This window comes from Strix uralensis, chromosome 5, assembly GCF_047716275.1.
Source record: "Strix uralensis isolate ZFMK-TIS-50842 chromosome 5, bStrUra1, whole genome shotgun sequence".
NCBI lineage: Eukaryota > Metazoa > Chordata > Aves > Strigiformes > Strigidae > Strix > Strix uralensis.
Window position 1 is genome coordinate 53,512,922 of NC_133976.1, and position 15,227 is coordinate 53,528,148.

General features: G+C 37.1%; 1 protein-coding gene across 5 annotated transcripts in view; it reads left to right on the plus strand.

Annotated features, from left to right (window-relative positions):
- The window catches only part of APAF1 (apoptotic peptidase activating factor 1), a 39,643-nt gene extending 27,757 nt beyond the window's left edge, over positions 1-11,886 (plus strand). For 4 of the 5 annotated variants that reach the window (XM_074870807.1, XM_074870808.1, XM_074870806.1 and 1 more), the window contains 8 exons: positions 531-650; positions 2,858-2,983; positions 3,351-3,476; positions 5,134-5,253; positions 5,605-5,730; positions 6,521-6,646; positions 7,074-7,220; positions 10,258-11,886. In XM_074870807.1, the coding sequence (XP_074726908.1) occupies positions 531-650; positions 2,858-2,983; positions 3,351-3,476; positions 5,134-5,253; positions 5,605-5,730; positions 6,521-6,646; positions 7,074-7,220; positions 10,258-10,401 (1,035 nt within the window). In that variant the 3' untranslated portion in view covers positions 10,402-11,886. Of the gene's footprint in view, positions 1-530; positions 651-1,362; positions 1,443-2,857; positions 2,984-3,350; positions 3,477-5,133; positions 5,254-5,604; positions 5,731-6,520; positions 6,647-7,073; positions 7,221-10,257 lie in introns of those variants that run through there. The other variant, XR_012629235.1, reaches the window with a different exon arrangement.
- Positions 11,887-15,227: the final 3,341 nt, after the last annotated feature.

Consider the following 15,227-nt stretch of genomic DNA (forward strand, 5'->3'; position numbering starts at 1 on the left):
CAGGAATTGTGAAGTTTTTTGAGGATCTTAGCAGACTTGATATTACTTTCATTGTTAGATATATTTGCATGTTAATATTTTAGGATAGATTTCAGTAATTGTAATGCCTCATTAAAACCTGTGAAAATAGAAATATAGTTCAGAAAGTAACCTTTCCTTTTCCCCCAAGTTAGCACTTATATTCTTGACATTTTGAAAGCAATTGAAGTATAGAAATCTGTACTTGCTATTTTTTGTAATTGGCTTTTAACACTCTTTGGATTAGAAAATTGCGGACTTTATAGCTATGTCTCTAAACACAGGGGAATGTACTAGTCAGCCTGTGAAAAATTAGTTCCGTTTCATCTGTTGGAATCACTATAGTAATTGCACAAGTGTCCTTAGTAAATAAAAATAGCAAAAGCATAATTTTCACTGATTTAAAAAATCAGTGTTTCTTGCAAGTTTATACGACTTTGGTTTACAGATACTCAGCAAGTTTTGTATCTTGGCCTTTAATAAAACTAATGAAATACTGTGTTCTTCAACAGATTTGGGAAACAAAGAAGGTGTGCAAGTCTTCTGATGCTGTCCTAAAAAGTGAACTAGATGTTGTATTTCACAATGGTGAAGTGATGATTTTAGCAATTTACAATCAGAAGCATTTACAAGTAAGCTGTATTTCCCAATATGTCAGTACATTTGAATGTTATCTGCAAATCTCAGTAGGAAGCACTGAAATAACTGCTTGTTCATGGCTTTCAACAGTTGAATCTGTAAGCAGATGGCTCTTAATGTATGATCACATTTTTATATCTAGAAACTCTGCCTAGTTCAGTAAGAAAAAAATGAAGTTTGAGGGGAAACTTCCACAGTGATGTCAAAACTGTAAGTGGATGCAGAGGAACAAAACTGTGATCTCTTCATGACTGGGGAGGTTGTGGGCCCTCCAAATGGCTTAGATGTTGTAGTGCTAGGGCCTGAATAATAGGCCCTGAAACAAAGTTGACCTTTAGATGAACCTCACAACCCAAATGTTATCCATTATTAGTATCTGCTAATTACTAAAATCTGTATTACCATTAGCATTTATTATTAGTATCTGATCATTAATGAAATATGTATGCTCACTAGTGAAAGATGTAGCTTAGGATATAATCAGTAGTGAGGATGAAATGCTGTGAGATGTGTATCCAACTTTCCTTGTTTAGCCGTGTTCAAGCCTGAGAACCCAAGGGTTTGGCCTTGTTAGAAACTCCCTTGGTTCTCCTGCCCCGAGCCCTGGCCAGGCTTTGGGTGGAATCCAACAGGAGGATGAAACCAGATGTTTCCGCTCAAAGAAAAGTGTAAGTCGTTGTGACTTGCTGATTTTTGGTATATAAGGCTGGACCCTCTTGCTGTGACTTTGGATGCCTCACCTACGGATGGATGCATCACGTAGGACTTCCCACTTGCAGGGAAAGGTACTCCAAATCCTCGCTGCAACCGGGGCTCCCCAGCAACCGTGGGTCTGCATGTTAGTAACGTATGCAAGTGGTGATGTATCTTTCTTAATCATTATTCTCCCCATTGTGTAGTAATGATTAGGTGCATTACCTTGCTTATTCTTATTTTCTATAATTAATTGTATGTAGTAATAATTAAGTGTACTATTCTGTATTTTTCTTACTGCTTATTTTCTGTATTACTTTATTATATCCTTTAATTATTAACAGTAAAATAAGCCTACTCTTTTCACTCTGGTGTCTTGAGTTTAACTGGCACCCTTGATCAGCAAAACAGATGTGCACAGCAATGTGTAGTGCATGCAGCATGTATAGACCAGGTGTTACACAGCACATGTACATAACACATCAGAACTACTGTGTGATAGCTGAAGGAATCACCTCAAATTGGGGGAATGAAAGGTGTGAGCCTGGGTCTGCCTATAGCCTTAGGAGAGCATGGGATCTTTTCCGTCTTAAAGAAAATACTAATAGTGGATACAGTCTTATTACTGCGGACCCTCCCACCATGTAGTAAGTACACCAACATCCAGAATATATTTTTCCATTCCGTGATAGCAAATGCATGCACATCTTCATTTTTATATCATGATTCTCTACTACATCAAATAAAATTAATTGATAGGATTTTCTTTGAAGTGAAGGCAATACAGTTCATTCAGATTATGCTTCTACTTGATCGTAACTGTTTAAAAGTGCAAACGCTTTCATATTTGTTGCAGAATGCTGCTTATGCAGATCGATTGCACATTAACACACAAAATGGGCAATGCCATATATTTGGCCATGAGGTAGCTATTTCAGGTGTCTAGCCTAAAGCAGCATCTGAATAGGAATGACTTTGTTCTGGACTGTGAAAGTGAATTCTTAGTGTTGGATGTATAGGTAGGATTCTGCTGCCCTGCACTGAGGGACACTGTGCAGATAATGATGGTGGTACTGAGTTGAGATTTGCTGTATTGTGTATGCTAATAAGTTTAAAGTCACGCTTAGAGGATGCACTTAAAGTATTTTACGCTCCATTTGGCGTGAGCTGTAGAATCTCTCTGGCAAGGTGAGTTTGAGTGTGGAGCTTGCTGTATGGCTTTTGAAATTTGGGAGTAACATTTTGAATTACTGTTTTCTGTAGTCAAACTTTAAAAAGATGGCTAATACTGGGATGAGTTTCCTTCTGCAAACTTGTCCTGTTCAGAGAGCATTCCATGAAGATAGTTACACTGACCTTCAAAGCAATTGGTTTATGAAAGTAACTGATCCTTATAATTCAAAGTTTGAAACTGTTGAACTGTTCTCTTTAGGATTCTTAGCTCTGTATTGTAATTTATTTAAGTTTAAAAATATTGTAATAACATAGTTAACTTTCTATTTTGCAGCTTCTCTGTGGAAATACAGACAGTGTTATTATGCAGACAGCAGCTCAAGAATCCCCCATTTCCTGCTGCTGCTTAAGTGAAGATCTTAAATTTGCAGCTTTTGGGCAGGAGAGTGGAACAATAAAGGTATGAAATCCTAAATTTGATTTTAAAAATAGTAGGAAAACACCCTTCTTGGTGCTTTTTCTTTTTAAAGGAATGTCATTTGAATGACTTTGTACAATAATATTCTTAAACATAGTACTTTTTTTTTACATTTGTGAGTGATGCCTAAATGACAATAATGTAAAGGTTGTGCTAATAATGTAGCTCTAAATTTCGTTTTACCAAGGACTAAGCTAATATAAATTTTTGGTTGTTCCAATCCATTGACTGAGAATCATGTATTTACAATCTCATGGTATTTAAAAAAAGGATTTGCATGTTCTTTTCTTCCTTTTCCTCAAGTATGTAAAATAAATTGCATTTTGTTATTGCATTCTTCATTATAAAGGTATTACAGCTGTTGGATGGGAAAGTTCTGAAGTCCCGGGAGGCTTACAGGACATCTGTGCAGCATTGTCGATTTACATCTGATTGTCAGACTGTCATTTCAAGTGCTCATGATTCAGTTATACAGGTTTGGAAGATATTTAAAAAGATTATGTTGTAATTTACAATTTATTTAAAAATATCTTTATGCTATAGATAATCTAAACTCAGTAAATGACTACTGTATTCTGTATTGCTCCGTCTTGGGGCAAGGGACTGTAGAAACTGTTGGCTTCTATTTATACCTTCTGTGATAATGCATATTACACAGTTTCTATTTTTAATGCTGTGGATGATAGAAAGGCACCAACTCCTTTAAGATGGGTGAAGAGAACATTAGTTTTCAAACAAGGTATCTCAACAGTTCTGATTGCATAAGTGAAGGGTTTGGGATGTGACCCAGCTCTGCCTATATATGGTAGGTCTGTCAGTGGGCTTGCTTACACTGTCTGAAGGAATGAGGTAAAAAGACCTGTCTCTGAGTGGGCTAGCGCATCCACCTAGTCCAGTACAGTGCTGAATACAGATACTAGCTAGAAATAGAATGGCTACACTGATGTAGTCTCATATTAATAAGATCTGCCTCTCAGCAAGGTAGATTGGCTCCAGAGAAGCATTCTGGTGTGTCTATATTAGCATTTTAACTCACCTCAGGGATGCACTTTTGAAGTGAATGTCCTGGTCGTTTATGCTTGCTGTGGTTTAGTTTGCACTGCAGAGCAATTGCAGCCATGCTGACAGGATTCCTGAACTAGAACACGTACTCCATCTACTAATGAGCGTTCAGCTGGTTTGAAGTAAAACCTCCAAAACACATATGGGTGCTGGTCCTCAGCACTGTTTTGCTCACCAGATCTGTTCCAACATTAGTGTTCCACCTACTTGCTGATATACGTGTAACCTATGCAGCATCCCACTTTGGTGTTTGTTTCGATCTGAAGCTAGCTTGGGCGCAATCACTGTGGTCAGTTAAGCAGTGCTGACAGCTCACCAGTTTATCGGCTTTTGGATCCTTCTTTCAGGTGTAACGTGGGTAGCTTTTCTTTTGGGTCCTCAGCTCCCTCTAGTGGACAGTGCTTCGGTTAAACCTCCAGGATTGTCATCGGAACACCTCTTGCTTTCTGTTCTTCCTTTGATGCAGAAAACCTTTTAATTTGAAAACTATTACATCATTGTAATTTACATTAAATTGATGCTTAATAGCTTCTGTAAAATAAAATTACACTTCTTCAGCGTTCAGTGAGTTAGTAGTTGAATTAACAATAGAAGTGTCATTTTGTTATAAAAATGCAAAGCAAAATGGCGTTTCATTAAAAATATGCTTTAAAAATATAAAAGAAAGTTAATTTACGTATGGAAAATCTGAGGTCTGCCAGATGACAGAAGTCTGTTTGTTGCAATAATCAAAGGTTTAAACCCCAAAACTTCTGGGGTGCCTAGAAAATTATTGGTTTGCTTTTTCTTTTTAAATTACCAGTGAATTTTAAGCGTCAAATTCACTTTGAAAACCAGATTATGTGTGTAATATAGGGAACTCTCTCACAGGTTGACTATTAAATACTATTGCATCCTCAATCTTCAGCATCTCTACTATGGATATCTTCAGTATGTAACCTTTTAATTAGTTGACACCTCTGTAAGAACTTTTTATTATTCCTGTGAATTAGGAAGAATGAACTGATTGATTTTTAACTTATGTCTGCCATTAAATTTTTTGTTAAAAAGTATTCCATCTTTATGATTAGGTATGGAATTGGCAGTTGAGTGAATGTGTGTTTCTAAGAGGGCACAAAGAAGCAATCAAGGATTTTAGACTTCTGGAAAATTCAAAACTTCTTTCGTGGTCATTTGATGGAACTGTTAAGGTAAATAAAAGGTTGTGAATTGACAAATCGCATAAAATACATTTTACTGTTTCTTCTAACATTTGGTATTTCCTGCACTTCATGTTGACACACATTTTATTGAATTGATCCTAAAGTGTAAACTGACTTTTAAGCCACTAGAAATAGAAAATGCAAAATTGTAAGATTTACACTTTTGGATTTTAACTATACCAGTAAGTATAACAAAATGTTGGCTGTATTAGAACTCTGTAGCTGAGTTTTATCTCTTATAAATTGTTGTGTAAGACAATATTATTGTGTAAGACAATATGTGTGTTAACCTTTTTACAGTGTTACAAAGGTAACCTGTTTTTCCTGTATATTTGGTAGGTTTGGAATATCACTACTGGAAACACAGAAAAAGATTTTGCTTGCCATGGAGGTACTGTTCTTTCCTGTGCTGTTTCACCTGATGGTAGTAAACTTTCATCTACTTCTGCTGACAAAACTGCAAAGGTTGGTTAATTTCTGTACAAAGATAAAAATGATGCTTTATTTGCATCACCTGAAATGTTTGCTGTATTTTTTTATTCTGAGGTACCTGGTTATTATTTAAGTTATCCTGTTGTATTTCTGGTATTAAATTTCCTGTATCTGTGAACATGTTTCTAAAGCTGTTACAGTCATTCACAATTGATCTTGGATATAACTTGAGGCTGTCCTGGTGACTTCTGTATGAATAAAATGCACATTTAATGCACAAGTTTGTGCAGAACACTTTGTTTAGTTCTCTGTATTGATTTGTTAATAGCCTAATATTCTTAATTTGAAAATCTAAGTTAAGAAAAATTTCTGAAACTTTCAGTGAAAGTACTGCCCATAGGTTCTGGTATTCCTGTTCAGAAGTAAGGTGCAAAAAGAAGTGAACTGTTTAATATTCTGGGGCTGCCCTATTAGATTTTTAAAGTGTCCCATTAGATTTTTAAAATATAGCTTTAAATTGACTGATGAATCCTTTTTCTATGAACAGTTTTAAACTTTCTTCTAAATGAATCAGTTTCATTAATACTCCAAGAAAAAAAAATACTTGCAGTTAGTTCAGTAACTTGTAGCAAATGCATTCTTGTGTGATTCAGATAATAAAAAGAAAAGCAGACTCCAGTATAATACATACATAAATGCACACACATAGATGCATATATCGAAGAAGTCTTACATACATTTGAAGACTAAAGCTATTTTAGAAAGAAGTTATCTTTGGTTTTGAACTTAACTTTTTCATTCTTCTGTAATGTTTTTCATTCAGATATGGAGCTTTGAAAGTTCATCTGTTCTTCATGAGCTGAAAGGTCATGAAGCCTGCGTGCGGTGTTGTACTTTCTCTCGTAATAACAAATTACTGGCCACTGGAGATGACAAAGGAGAAATAAGGGTACTGCTTTAACCTTGGTGTTTGTTTTATAATTCAATTGATAGTCAGTTCACAGACAGAAGAATTCTCATAGTTTGTGTTCTGCATTGTGGTGAACATTGAGAAGTTGAAAATAGCAAAGTTTGCCACATGAGATAGTAGTTTGTAACCATATTGATAGATATATGTTCCATGAATGCTGAGGATCTGATTTACGTGATTTACTAATAATTCTACTGTGAATTGGATGTGTGATTAAGTCCTCCATATATGATACAGTTCTAAGAGGAGAATTCATTTTTTGATTATTCCATCATTTCAAGTAGAATGCTTATTTACAAGGGTTTTTTTTTCTCTAATGTAAAAAAGTACATTTCAGCTTTCCTTACTTGAGATTTTTTTTTCCTCATTAAGTTTACTTATATACATAATCTTCTCTCTCTTTTAGATTTGGGACATTTTAACAGGTGCATTACTTCACTTCTGTTCCCCAGTTACTGTAGACGAAGGAGAACCAACACATGGTGGTTGGGTAACAGACCTCTCATTTTCTCCTGACAGTAAAATGCTTGTGTCATCTGGAGGCTATCTTAAGGTAAGCCTTGAAATAATAAAATCTTCTACCATACTGACTGAATGGAAATACGCTGATAATTCTAAAGGAAAATGCAGACTAATTAAAAGAAACAAACCTGAAACATTTTACTTAACACAAAGCTGCTCCATTTTCATGCCTAACGCTCTTCAGTTCTTCTCAAATCTGAAAGCCGCCTGTAAAGGTCTCTTGAGAATTTCGACTTCAGACTTGGAGTTTGGTTTTGAATGCCATATATTCCATTTTTACTAGCTTCAGATTTTTATTAGCAATGTCTTTCATTAACATCTTTAATATTAAAGTTCTCAGTCATTTTTGTCTGCCTTAATATCCACTCAATTTCAGCAGCAATTAAGTTCTTTATAATGAGCAGAAAAATGCTTTATGTCAGAGTTTTATTTTTTTTAAAGATACCGAGTTTTAAATTTTTTCAAAACAGAAATTCAGAAGGAATTGTAAGTGATAATTTTCTGCCTTGAAAGACATTCTGTAAGTAATCTTTGGAAGAGAGCATGTTGAAACTGAGGAAATCAGTCTTCACCAGTCTTCCATTGGTTCAGACATCTACTGGGCATATGATTTTTGGGAAGAGAAGAAGCGTTCTTTCTTTGAGTCTGTGAATTGGTTCTTCATAATTGTAAATTTTGCATGAATTTACTTCTTTTTTTCCTTCATGTAATGGCTAATACCTGTTAGTAGAAACTGTGTGTATATCTGAAATGACAGGTCATGGAATTATCATTTCAGAGTGCTGGGGGTTTGTTGATGGTTGGTCAGTGTTTAGGTGTTGGGACATGCTACCGGACTAATTCTTTGAAGTCAATTAGTAACTATTTAACAAAGACCGTTGAATTTTCTAATTTAGCATTGAAAACATCTTCTGATGTTCATTTCATATTAAAGAACAAGACATGCATTCTGTTTCTAGCTTCCTTCCCATTTTGTCTTGTGGTTACACAGTATGGTGTTGTGATGCTTCTTGGAGTCATAGAATGATTTAGGATGCTGGGGACTTCTGGAGCTCAAACTAGTCCAGCCCCCTGCTAGACGTAGTTTGCAGTTAGGTGAAGTTGCTTAGAGCCTTGCCCCATCAAGTTTTGTCCCTCACTCCAACAGGGGCACCTCTGGGCCCTGAGAGGAGAGTCTGACTCTGTCATCTGTAACCGTCTTTTTGGTAGTTGAAGACAGCAGTTAGTTGCCTTTTTCTTCAGGCTAAACAAATTCAGTGCTCTGTCTCTCTCTTCTATGAGATCTGTTCTAGGTGTCCAGCCATGTCAGTGACCATGTGCTGAACATGCTCCAGTTTGTCAGTGTCTTTCTTGTACTAGGGTGGGGCTCAACACACAGTAACTGAACTGCTGACTGGTACTTTTTGAATCTTATCAGTCCACCCAGTTTGTCACCTACCTTGTGTTCCACCCATCCAGTCTTTATCTCTTCAGTTTGACTATAGGGATGTGATGGGAGACCATGTTAAAGGCTTGGTTAAATCACATCCATTGCTCTTGCCATGCTGTTTGCAGAGCCACTGTTACTGTCAATAGAAGTCAGTTGGGTGGTTCAGCATGATTTACCTTTGGTAAATCTGTGCTAGTTGTTAATCATCACCTTCTTGTCCTTCACATGACTTGAAATGACTTCCAGAAAACTTGTTCCATAATAATCCCAGACACTGGAGTGAAGATTACTGGCCTGTAGTTCCCAGCATCATCTTTGTCCTTTGTGAAAATGGGTATGGCATTTGCCTTTTTCTAGTCATTTGGACCAGATTCATCACCATGTCTTCTCAAAGTACTGTATTTCTGCGTTTCTTTCAAGATCTACAGATGGACGTGTATGATGTGCATGGAAACACACACACACGCATGCACCCTTTTTGTAGCAAGATACTAGTCAGTGAAAGTCTAAAACATTTCAGGAGTTTGAACCTCTAAAAACTGGACTGAGTTGGATTGTAGAGTTACATGGAAAATAACTTTAAACAAATGAGTCATTCATAGATGAGGTGCATCCAGCTATGTACTGTTGAACTTGCTATGTGAGTGGTACTCGCTGACCCAGCACCTGATCATTTATGCACCAACAAAGATTCAACAGCTAATTAACATCCATTTGTTGTTTGTTGTTGTTTGTTTTTTTTTTTTTCTCTTGGTCTCCATCAAATAACAGACACTTTAGGAAAGGTGTTTTTAATCAGAACATTATAGATGTGTAGTTGCAAATCTGTAGTATGTACACAACTATAATGTTACACTTTTCGTGAGATGAGTAAGCTAAAAAGTACTAATACCACCTGCTTTTATAGATGATCAAAGCTGAAGGTAGTCCGTTTCAATATTTTGATATTGCACTCAAATGCTGCAAGAATAGAGGGTAGACTTCTTATTGAAACAATCAACACCTTTGCGCTGGATTGTGTTTGGTTCAATTTTGCATTGGTCTACAGTTTTTCTGAGAAATGTGAAATTTCAGTCTATGTTCATGGAGTAAATTGATGGTTGAAGGTTTCTCTGTATTTTTGTTATTAGTGCTTACTGTATATTCTAAAAAAAAAAAAGTATTTTAATCTCACTGAAAAAAGTCTGTCCTGCTAACAAAACTGCAGGTGGTTCCAAATGTGTACACAATTGATCCTCTTGTGAGTCCAGCTAAGTTTAATCCAGCTATAGTTTAAGTTATATTGTCTGGCAACGTGTTTCATGTATTCATTTGGCTATATAAAAATACATATATTGAATTTTGAAGATGTTACAGTTTATGTCAATTGATCACATTTTTTTGATGGGGTAAGGGCCCTGAATTTATTATTTTGTATGCTTTGCTAAAATTGAACAGTTTCAGTCTTTTTGAAGTTTCCTTTCATGTGAAACTCTTATACCTCTAATACCAATCCTAAACGTTTTCTACTTAAGGTTTCTTTATTTTGAATTCTAACTCTACGGGGAAAGCGGTCAACTGGGCTTGCCATGCTAAACCTGTTTATAGAATTTATTCCAAGCTTCCTTTAGCTAACTGAAAGTATTGTTATTTTTTACAGTGGTGGAATGTAACTACTGGAGAATCCTTACAAACGTTCTACACAAATGGAACAAACCTCAAGTCAATACATGTGTCCCCTAATTTCAAAGTGTATGTGACTGTTGATAATCTTGGTATTCTTTATGTATTACAGAAGTTATGATTTATGTGCTGAGCACTGCAAAGATAATTCATTTTTTCAGCTGGAAACAAAATTCTGCTAAATGTTTGTCTGACACTCGTTAAGCTGTGAATTATATTTCATTGTTGAATTCATGATGGTTTCATGTATATTTATGCATGTTTTTCAAATGAACTGGCATTTAGTCTTGTTTTTAATAAGCATTGTTATAATCCTTAAGTCTTGATTTGCATCTTAAGTATGTTGCTTCTGATTTTGTAAGGAAATTATATTAAGATTTATTCAAATTAATTGAAATTAATGTTAATAGCAGTGAAGAAATAATAGGAATATAATACTTTGAAATTGTATTTTGTGCTAAGGGTGATGGCTAAATGCTCTCTAGCCATGAACATAACTGTGTAAGATGAAAAAAAAATTCTTTTTACTGTGATGCAAGGATTTTCATTTAGTACAGAATGAAAAGAATCAGGGACATCCTTTGTTTGAAAAATGAAACTAGCTATCTTGGTGCTTGATGTTCAAAACAAATCAAGTAGCTGTTTGGTTTACAGTAGCAGTGCTTCCCACTTGTGGTAAGAACCTTCATGCTTCTAACCTCATGGAGATAAAGTGCATTGTAACACATATGAGCTGTTCCTATTAAGGGAAACATCTTGAGTCTTGTTTTCTCACAGCAAAATCTGAACGGATATTACAATTGAAGTGGAAGAGATTGTGCCACATTTCCAGTCAAAAGATGAATACAGCTAACCAGCTAAACTGAGAATGGAAATAGTTTAGAAGGTATATATTGAAAAATATAAGGAGATGTGAAATTTAGTTATTTTTATTTTAGAAATTAGCATTCAATTTATACTATGGAGACATTTTACTGTTGTCAGCTTTGTTTACGTAGAATTCTATGCACAGGGATCTCTTGCCTGGTAATATGTGAAATTTTTTTTTTTTAGTTTTTACAATCTATTTATAGACTCAATATAGGGTAGAAATGTTGATGTTTTGTACTTGACATATCTTTTGTGAATAATTAGATAACAGTTTTTCCTAGGTACCTGGTAAGCCTTGATCTAGTAAATTGCATCTCAACTGCTATGAGCAATTTCACAAACATTAATATCATGATTTTTATATTTTTGTAGTTGGCAACTACAGTGTAGAACACTCCTAAGTACTTGATTGTAAAAAGTACATTAGCAAATGTCTCAACTGGTACTGAATAATGAAATCCTCACTTTTAGTATTTTTTTGTGTGCATTTCAGAAGATTTAATATACATTCTTAGTATTTTCCTGGTTTTGACAATCACCAGTTTTTCCTCTTTTTTAACTTGAAATTCCACCATTTCTAAGGTGCTATTGAATACAGGTCAGTATAATCAAAGTACTGCTGGCAGAAATGTAAAGAGAAGAAATTCAATAGAAAAAACATGATGTTTTGTATTCTAAGTATGTACAGCATTCAATAAAGATAATCTGGGCAATGTTGGCCAAAGTTGTAAATTAATTTGAATTCTTAAGTGGTTTTTTTTACAGGGTAGAACGGAGGCGGAGTGCTGCCTCTTTTATTGCCTTTTATTGTGGTTTTATTTTCAATCTTAACATAATGCTGCTTTACAAACTATACCGAAATACTTTGATAAGTAAGCAACAGTATTAAATCTGAGGACAGAGGAAAGAATGAACAAAGGGAAACTGAAGTCTTGGAATGTAGAATCTTATCACAGAATGGTTTGGGTTGGAAGGGACCTTAAAGATCATCTAGTTCCAACCCCCTGCCATGGGCAGGGACAACTTCCACTAGACCAGGTTGCTCAAAGCCCTGTCCAACCTGGCCTTGAACACTTCCAGGGAGGGGGCAGCCACAACTTCTCTGGGCAACCTGTGCCGGTGTCTCACCACCCTCACAGTGAAGAATTTCTTCCTTATAGCTAATCTAAATCTATCCTTTCCAGTTTAAAGCCATTACCCCTTGTCCTATCACTACATGCCCTTGTAAAACATCTCTCTCCAGTTTTCTTGTAGGCCCCCCTTTTAGGTACTGGAATGCTGCTATAAGGTCTCCCTGGAGCCTTCTCTTCTCTAGGCTGAACAACCCTAAATCTCTTGCCTGTCCTCACAGGGGAGGTGCTCCAGCCCCCTGATCATCTTCATAGCCCTCCTCTGGACCCGCCTGAGCAGGTCCTGTCGTTATGTTGGGGGCCCCAGAGCTCGACACAGTATTCCAGTTGGGGTCTTACAAGAGCAGCATAGAGGGGGAGAATCACCTCCCTCGACCTGCTGGTGGCACTGCTCTTGATACAGCCCAGGATACAGTTGACTTTTCTGGGCTGTGAGTGCACATTGTTGGCTCATACTCGGTTTTTCATCCACAAATACCCCCAAGTACTTCTCCACAGGGCTGCTCTCAATCCACTCATCTCTCAGCCTGTATTTGTGCTTGGGTTTGCCCTGACCCACGTGCAGGACCTTGCACTTGGCCTTGTTGAACTTCATGAGGTTTGCACAGGCCCGCCTCTCAGGCCTGTCCAGGTCCCTCTGGATGGCATCCCTTCCCTCCAGCGTGTCAGCTGCACCACACAGCTTGGTGTTGCAATGTTCAGGATGGAGTTGCCCCTACTGTGAGGGTTTGTACAGCCCTCATCAGTACCTGCCCTGAATAGCTGAAGATTCGAGGAGCAGGAAGCTCCTCTCAGACAGTGTCCTTCAATTGCATAAGCTGTCCTGTCCTTACTGCACAGGACCATGATGGTCTGAATTTAGAGACCCGACTAGGTAAAAAGATAGATAAATGTTTCATGTGAGGAACCAGGGCAGAGAGTTGTCTTTTGTGACAACAGTAATGAAACTGATGATAAGAAAAACTGATCATAGTTTAATGAAGAAAATGAATGGTGTATGAGTAGAGTTCATAGACTCTTTCAACTTTGAAGCGAGTAGGAAGCAGGTAACACAGAAGCTCAAAGAAGTGTGAGATAAATGGTGCATTCTTGAATTATTCTGCAAGAATGACAACACAGCAGCATTATACTTGTTGCTGGAACTGAGGAAGCTGTGCTTCACAGAAAGTGGTGGTAATACAGTCAGGATGGTTGCGTTCATGTGCAAATGTATGGAGTTGGCTGTAAGTCTTTGTAGCTGAGGTGGAAGACGAGAAATAGCAATGAGAAAGTCTGGAGAGCCAAGTAGATAGGATTTGCAGGAAGAGGATCATGAAATTTAAATGAAAATTTCTTTAAAAAGGGGCCAACCAAGACAGCAACTTTTAAAATTTAAAATATTTAAGAAGGTTAAGAGAGTTTACTGTAATAAAAAATAAAGTCCTGCTGTGTCATCAGATTTAGCTGTTCTCTGTGATGTTAGATGTATTTTGAAGGAAACAAAGTTTGTCCAGAAGCAATTTTTACGTAGATTGAACATTAGTGCTTCCATTATCTCTTGTAATGCCAGATCAAATTGAATCTGCATTCAAATTTAAATAATGAGCATTGCCAATTTTATCTAGTTCTGAAATTATAATATGCTTTTGTGTAAACAATTTTTAGATACACTTCCTATTATTGATGCCTATCAGTTTCTGTAGAAGTTTTGAGCCTCTTCACTTTGGCAATTAGACCTACAGCTCCTTCACAAATCTTTTTCCTCTTTATTAACAAGTAGTTATATGCATATGCAATACAGCTGCTCAAGAGGATGCTTTGTATTGCCCTGAATTGTACCGTTCCTTTAACTACAATGTTTCTCTTTCCCCTCCCTTACCTTACACAGTTGTTTGAAATAGAACTATGCAGTTATTGCCTGAGGTTTTTCCATGTAAAGGTTTATAGAACTCTTGTAGTGCTGGAGTGTGTGGGTAGAGCTGAAACTGGTAACCTGTTGACAGTAGAGAAACATCCTCCACCCCAAAATTATTCAGCCTCCCGTAGAAAATGATGCCGTTAAACTCCCTATTACAGAATGCTGTGCAAATTGCTAATTTTTTCCCCAATTTTTTATTTAGTGAAGTCTCTGTATGGAACCCAGTTCCCCAGGTTGTATCTACCTGCAACAGAGCCTGTGTCCTTGTGTCTGCTCTCCTGAGGTGCTTTACAGAAGCTGATGCCTTTGCAGGTTTCAGGGGAAAGTCAGGCTGAGAAAGCAGTCTGACTCAGGTACTTTCTTCTGCCCTCCAGGCACAGAACATTGCAGGGAGGCCACTCTGCCCCATCTTCAGGAAGCCACTAAATCCAGAATGCTAGTAGGTCACAGAGAATTCAGGTATGTTCTTCCAGTTGCTGGCAGAACATAAACCTCTTCCCAAACTGTTTGGTTGCCCTTTCTCCTTCATAACAAGTACAGATGCTGTGGCAATGCCGAGGAGTGCAAGTGTCAGCCTTGCAGCTGAGAGATGCTTTCTGGTGTTTCCCTCTGGTAGCCCACACTCAGGTGTATTTGTCCACATCTTGCTTTCTTCCTTCTTCTGTCTACTATGAAGATACAAATTTATCTGGGCTCATAGGTGGTGATGATGATGCCCAAGAGCTCTGACAACTTGGGACACCTTATTTCTGTTGTGATTTCAAGAAGTGCAGAAGCCAAATGAACCTTGCTGTTTGGAGAACAGGGAGTGTGCCAGATACTCAGAACACTTTCAGTGTGATTTTTGTGCTCAATTTCACTTTGCTCTTTCAAGCTAGGAATGGGACACAACCACTGGCCCTGCCAATATACAGTAAGATGTTAAGCTGAAACTGGGCTTGTTTGTGGCATGAACTCTGCAGTAGTTTGACCTATATTTTTCAGCACTTCCAAACCTGCTGTGCAGCATGCTACTATCCATGTCTTTGCATGTTGGTGTGGGGGTTTTTT